Raw genomic sequence first — 7,606 nt, 5'->3', positions numbered from 1 at the left:
TCCATTGGCTTAAACTGCCGACTTTGGTGCAGGAAACCAGGGTTCGAGCCTTGAGGTCGTGTCCACATCCTGTGATTCTGGGCAAATCTCTTAATCTCCCCATGCCTGAATGTGTAATGTAAATACGGTGCTCATGTAAAGTGCTCCAATACCTTTGGGTCGAGTTCGCGCTATATAAATATGCAACAACAACAAAAAAAAAAACTATGTTTGCCCTCTAGTGGGACTGGGTTGAATTTTTCATGAACTAATATTATTAGTGAGCCTTAAAGGATTATACTTATACATAAGACCTGGTATAAGGAGCCACGTACAGCCAGCCTTGCTAATTAATGGAAAAGAAACAAGCATTTGCAATGTAATAGGTCTCACAATTGTGAGATTTTGAGCTATTGGCATTGTAAATTACAATGCCTTTTATTTATGTGTTTTAAAAAACCTGCAATAATAAAAGGCATTGTCATTTACAATACCAATAGGTCAAAGTTTCTAAAATGTGAGATCTATTGCATTGCAAATGCTTGTTATTTACAAGCGCTCCATGCTGCGCTTTCCCGTTAATAGAGGCCACACCCCTTTCTTTAGACGAGCCATGTCTAAAGAAAGGTCTGCGACCGCTATTAAAGTGAAAGCGCAATATGAGGCGCTTTTACCAAAAAAGCATTTTTGTCAAGTTGACAAACAATTGCTTTTTTTGTAAAAGCTCCCTGTGAATGCGCGCATGGCGTGCTGAATGTTGCAGGAAAGCATGTAGTGCCTGCAGTAGGAGAAATTTATTAAAGAAAAAATAGTGCTTACAGACTAAATAAGACGTACCCTGTAACAACCGAAGTAAAAGGGCCAGTCCTCATGGGAGATTACAAATGAAGACAAGATGGTACTAAGGAGGGACTAACACGCCTATTATGGAATCAGAAACCAGCATTTATGAAGGACAAAGACACAAGCCAGTGAAATATGGGTGGAAGCGAGGCACGCTGTGAGAGGGGCAGAAGGGCAGGCGGGCCTGCTTCCCTGGACTCCCCATCTGTCACTGGCTCAAGAGATCCCCACCACACACACAACCTCCGGCTCCCGGCTGCATCAGCGACAGCTGGAACCGTGTCTCACCAATTCTTGGACGGGCACAACCGGTGCAGGCAGTTGTTGGCATCCACCAGCAGCCTGGTCTGTGGAGTCCTCTGCCAGAGCTAAAATAAAAAAACACAATCAGAAAGTGAAAGCGCGCCATGCGCGCATTGTGCCTCATGACTAGACTGCCTGAAATCGGCGAACAAAATAAAAAGAGAGTGAGGCAAGGACACAACGCTTGCACGACGAGCAACAGACGACGGGTGAGCGGGACCTAGGGGAGACAGGGCGTGCACCAACCTCACTTCCAAAGAAGCCCGACAGAAAACCAACGACAATAGATCTCGCAAGCGAGCAGCGCATGCACTGCAATGCAGCGAGCCCTAACAAGCGAATAGCGCATGCGAGACCTAAAAAACGCACACACGTCAAACTTGCTCTCCATTGAACACCAGTCAAATGGAGAGTCTATCAGGTCCAGAATTGTTCTGGCTTGGCCCGAAGGAACCTGTGGTGCCTTGAGGAGACTGGAAAGAGAGTTTTGAGTCATATCTCCAAGCGATAGGGGGACATATTTTTACCTCTGCAAGAAACTAGTGTTTCCTAAACACTGTCAAGGCGAAGAAGGCAGAAGAGCTTTGAAGTTTCTTACACTGATTCCTGATGAGGAAGATACTGACAATGATGTTGGTGAGTAGGAACTCCATAATTGAATGGACTTCCACGGGTTAAAACCAAGAGCAAGACATTAGAGCGGCACATGGAATATAACACACAGGGCCGGCTTTAGATCTGGTGGCGCCCTGTGTGACAATGGCTGTTGGCGCCCCCCATGACCACATGTGCCATGGATTTTCTCCCTAGCAACCTTTAACAGTGCCCCTCAAGTCTCCATAACACCTGTCTCTCAGATTCATTTAGTTTCATAGCACCACTCATACTAGTGTAAGGTGTAGCAGCACTTTACATCACACACTCATACATGTGTAAATCAGTGTATAGGAAATGTTACATCAGACAGGACTACAAGGTGTAGTATAGGAGTGACATATCATCTATACTGATAGGTAACATAGTTTGAGTCCCTATTCTGGAAAAGAACAAATTCTGAATTCAAAACGTAACCTCATTGTTAGGGGTTCTCTTTCATAATAAGAATTGTTTTCAACTCAAATGAACCCTTTTCACAAGATTAGGATGATAAAACACTGGGCAAAAATACATGTAGCTCTTGAGGAGAGGAGTTGGCCCAACGGCTAGGGCGGGCGACAACGGAGCTGGGGAACCAGGTTCAAAGTCTCGGCAGGGATGAGCAACATCCTGTGATTCTGGGTAAATCACTTAATCTCCCTGTGCCTAACAAAAATGAATGTGTCCTCATGTAATGCAACTGGTGCTCGTGTAAAGCGCTCTGATACCCGATACCTTCAGGTCAAGTTCACGCTATAAAAAACTCCGTGATAAAAAATAATAATAATAATATATACCTTGCAGTTTGCTTGCAGCTATTTGATGACAGTTAATAACTCCATGTTCTATATTAGGATTTTGACTTATAAACTACAAAAGGAGCTCTCTTACAGAAGCAGTAACACACTGATCTATTTACATTATATGTGCTTTGTTATCTGCATTATACACGTTCTTAGCAGCAGGCATTTGAACCTTCTGCGCTACCATAGTATGAGTCAAAACTTCCCCAAGACAAACCTCCGGTCTCTTTCCAGAAAGACGATTAATCACCAGAGTTAGGTTGACATTTTAATTGATGTCTGAAAATTGCTGGAGGCCAGGAACGCGGCAGCAGGTGCTTCTAAAATGAAAATATACATTTTCAAAAATGACGCCCCCACCCCAAGTCAACACCAGGTGCAGTGGCACCGATCGCACCGCCCTAGAGCAAACCCTGATAACACACCTCCCTCCACACATTTAAATCTGAATAAAACATCTGAAACATTAAAAACAAATATATATTGTAGTCATCCGTAAAAGAACAACATTACACTATAAGTCAACTTTACAGTATTAAAAACAACACAAAAAACTTAATAAGCAATAATGACAATTAAATAATACATTCCAGAATGAGACATTACAAAATTCTTGAATCTGCAAGGCATCTTGAATTCAGCAGTATCACCGAACATCCTTTCTTAGCCACACCACCATTGGACCTCCTTTGCATTCCCACTTCCACTGGGACCTCCTTATTCTGATAATTATAAGGAACTCTCACTACTTTTCCATTGTGCCAAGCATTTCCATCACTCAACAGTAAACTGTATTTGTTTACTCTCACATCAGACAAAGTCTCAGAGTATTTCGACTCACACTTGCTTACTCTCCGTCCTCTCAAAACTCTCACTAGCTCACCAATTTGGAAACTCTCTTTAACCAACCCGTCATCCTCAGGAACACCCAATCTCACCACCCTTTGGAAAACGAATTTCTCGGATTGCGACCTTGCATCAATTCAAATGGGGATTTGCCCATCACTTCATGCGGGATTGCCCGATATGACCATACCAACCTACGTACCGCCTATCCCCAATCCATGATAACAAAGAAAGGAGTATGCAGTTCCTGAGGAGGCTGACAGTGACTTTAGGGTGGGTGCAAATGGCTGGCTACCAAGAGGGAGGATGGGGAATCCCTTCTTTCGGAATTAGGGCACTCACACACCCAGCCTGCTGGGTGTCATGCTCCATCATTGGGCATGCTCCTTGTCAGGTCGGCTCTGCAATACACGATGGGCACCGTCAGTGGGGGCTCTTTGGCGGAGATCTTTTATTCATTGCCGTATGGTGAGTGTGTGTAAGGGGCCCTAAAGTGTAGAAGTGTAGTGTTGTGGTTCCTAAAAAAGATCAAGTGAGTTTAAAACAGAAAAAGGGAGGATCAGGGCAACTAATTTAATAATCCTGTCTCCCACCCTGATTAAAAATAGTAGTGGCGACTGTCTATAGTAATGTTATAGGCAGTTGCGCTATGCTTCATGCGGTCAACATGTTTCTTGCCCTTGTTGTCCCAAGAGGGACCAGGCTGCAATTCTTCAGGACCTAATATAGAAGTTTGAAATCTACACTATGTGGCTGATAATGGGGTGTAGTAACCTAGATATTACCAGTCTGATAGCACCAGTGGCGTAGGGTGTCCGTGGGTGCGGTAGACAATCTACAATTTGTTTAAGACTGGCCCCATCAGATAGCGGCATGGAGTGGACACGTTAATTCAACGTGTGTCGGTAGCTCGCGCCCACTCGGCAGAGGACCGGTTCCAATCCATACCAGAACCCAACTTATACCATCCTTTAATGTCCTGTTCCTCCTTTCCACTAAACCCTTGTTTTCTGGGTAATAACAGAAGAATGCACATGCATAAATGTCATACTTTTGTTAGAAACTCATCAAGGCTTCAGACATAAATTGCACACTGTTGTCAGTGACTACAACTTCTGGCACCCCGTCTCTTTCCCACACATCACTCAGAAATTCAAACAATACCTCTGTAGTGATACAATCGGTGACATTGACCTCTGGCTACCACGTATTGTAATCCACACCATTTTGAAAAATGTAAACCAACTACCTAACACATTCAATGGTCCAGTAAAATCAATTTCATTTTTTTTACCAGGCAGCAACAGAATTATCAGATGATACAACAGGTCATCTAGATGCCTGTATATTGGAAACCTGAGGTGGCCCAAAAAGAAAACATCCTGAGAGTGGCAAGAAAATGATAATTGAAAAATACAGGTTTATTCAGTGTTTTACTGTGTGTTTCCCTCCGGCCAGAGTTATACAAATGACTCTCTAAGGATTACACATCCTTACATTAAATGAAGTCAATTATCTCAGAGCTCGCGGGCTAATACCTTGCTATCTCCCTACACTGCACCTGCTTCACACACAAAGACATCTTCAGAGCGCTATAAAGGGAAGCATTTTAACTTGCTCTCCACAACAGGAGACTCACACAACACAGGGTCCTGATGTGTACCGCCGAAGGAGAGCTTTTCAAAGATAAACTACAGGCCTTGAAACCCCTTCGCTGCGGCCTCCTCTGCAGAAGGAGTTTAAGACGCTTCTGCCCACAAGTGCAGAATTATGAGGATGCAAAAAAAAAAATTTCAATCACATTTATTGCGTTGCGCCTGTCTCTAGAAATGCCTCTTGTTCAGTGAAGTGCAAAATATACGATTTAAGGAAATTATTGTTTTGCATTTATTTAAAGCACGTGCCGCTCTTTTATAGGAACATCGAGGTGTGTGCCTGCTTAGGACGCTGAAGATGTCATTATATTTGATCGCTGCTGAGTAGATGCGAGAATTTAACACAGGGCCAGGGGTGTCTCTTTGCAGTTTCAAATGTTGATTGTGATATTTAGGTCGAACATTCGAGACCTCTTGTATATACTTTAGTATATACTTATATGTGTATGAACTTTGTGGGCTCTGGAGATCAGCCCTAGGACTTGTCTGCTTCCGCTCAGGGACTTTTTTTTCTGTTCCACTGCCTCTATTTAACAGTCGTGAATGAAAACGACCAGCAGAGGTGAGTAAAGTACCAGAATTGCTTTCTGCTTGTTCAACTGCCTCTATTTAACTTTCTTGATAGAAAACGACCAGCAGCGGTCAGTAAAATACCAGAATCCACTTAGCTTTCTCTAGATTCCAGTCCATAGAAATGGTCTTCCACGAGCACCCGTAAACAATAAAAAAAAATTCAAATCTTGTATTTTCAGTGATTTGACCACCGAAGGCCCTGTTTTTTTTATTAAAAACAGAGCTTCGGACTACACCATTTCCCGCTGAAAGGCAATATTTCTTTTCTCATACCTGGCGTGTCACGCAGTTTGGTGCTTACTTTCCCACATGTTAAAGAACAGTAGACGTTTCAGCACCCAGGCTAATGTGCTGCATAGCTAAATACATATAAGGTCCCAAGGGTGAGACCGATTGCATTGCAAATGCTTGTTTAAAGTTTGTTATAAATAGTCCTTAAGAGCGTGGTCAGCAGTTCAAGGGAAGGGTTAGAGTCTTCCCTACTACTTGGCAGGGGTCTCAGCAACCCTTCTGAAGGCGGGGCTTGCATTAAGTTAGTAGCACGTTCACATGTTCAGCAAATATCACAAACTGAACCATCTCCTGGCTCTAAAACAAAGCTGGAATTATTACCAAATTTAATAGGACTTACTATGGCCACTTCAGGGGACTGAAGGCCATTTCCGCCCTGCTCACTGCTACATAAGGTACATCCCTTCAGAGGAGACAATGCATAGATCCCCCCACCGAGAAGACCTTGCAAGGAAGGTGCACCCAGCCCTCCACTCTCAGAGGGTCCTGCTCTATCTGCTGATACACTGTGTGCTGCCGGAGTCGGTCGCCCAGAGGACCGGGCAAGGGTGCCGGCTACACAGCCACAAGGTATCCGGGCTCTCCAGGGATGGAGATGTCATACTAGGCGGGATATTTCCACTCCATGATGACGTGGACATCCAAAAGACCACCTTCACGGTGCAACCTGCACCAATACGTTGCCAGAGGTACTGTCATTTATTCTGTGTTGCTTCACTTTAGCTAAACCACTCGGGGTGCTGGCGGTGATCGCCTCCTTTTTAAATGTGATGCAATGTGTAGGGAGCTGTGTGGGGTTAGACCATGAACTCTGACGGGCATGGGAAGAGTAGGGGCGTGTGGTCAGATGGGAGGTTTGTTGTCAGAGCTGTAAATGTGCAGACACTTGTAGAGGTGCGTGGTCAGGGCTGAGTTAAGAGGACAGATGGATTTCATCATAGAGTTGGACTGTCAGAGTTGTGGTATTGGATACCAGGTGATGCTAGAACATAGGTGCAGAACATCTTAGAGGCACATTGGTAGAGAGCCTCATGGTGTGCAGTTTCGAAGCTGTACATTTGGCACCAGAATTAGGGAGAGGAGCTGCTGTTGTAGGGTTGCATTGAAAGCTTGGCCTTAGAATTGGGGAATGAGACACCTATGGCTCATCATTCAGATCACAGCCAGAGCAGTTCAGCGAGTACAAGTTCCAGAGACATTTTAAGACATGGGCAAAGTGGGCAATTGCCCAGGGCCCTCACCTGCCAAGGGTTCCTGGGAAAGTATTCTTTTTATCTCACATCTGTCTCTCCAACTCAACTTTAACATTCAATAATTAAAACATTGTTTGTCATCATTTGTCTTGAATTAGCAGAAGATGAGTAATACAATGAAAATATTGTTTTGGACAGGGGCGCCAGTCTAATGGCCCCCAATGTTCCTAAGATGACACTGTCAAGTAGCAGAGTAGAATGTGGCAAGTTACATGTCTTGGGCCCAGCAATGGGCTAGGAAGGGAAATACAGATACAAGTAGAGGGCTGTTGTAGTGGCGTCATTTGGGCATGGGAATTAAGAGGAACCCCATCATAGGGGTGCATTGCTAAATGTTTATGGGTAATGAGGCCAGGTGCAGATCTTCATAAGGTGCATTGGCACAGCTATGTATTGAGTCCAATGATTGGGGCAAGAGCAGAGC

At 44.2% G+C, this 7,606-nt stretch overlaps 1 protein-coding gene across 1 annotated transcript in view; it reads left to right on the top strand.

Annotated features, from left to right (window-relative positions):
- The first annotated feature begins 6,346 nt into the window (after positions 1-6,346).
- Positions 6,347-7,606, top strand: part of LOC146782668 (extracellular calcium-sensing receptor-like) — a 65,657-nt gene continuing 64,397 nt past the window's right edge. Inside the window, exon 1 of the mRNA XM_085637168.1 lies at positions 6,347-6,618. Within this exon, the coding sequence (XP_085493294.1) occupies positions 6,347-6,618 (272 nt within the window). The remainder of the gene's footprint in view (positions 6,619-7,606) is intronic.

Source organism: Triturus cristatus, chromosome 12, assembly GCF_964204655.1.
Source record: "Triturus cristatus chromosome 12, aTriCri1.1, whole genome shotgun sequence".
Taxonomy (NCBI): domain Eukaryota; kingdom Metazoa; phylum Chordata; class Amphibia; order Caudata; family Salamandridae; genus Triturus; species Triturus cristatus.
The sequence above is the reverse complement of the archived record's forward strand: the minus strand, read 5'-3'. Positions and strand labels throughout refer to the sequence as shown.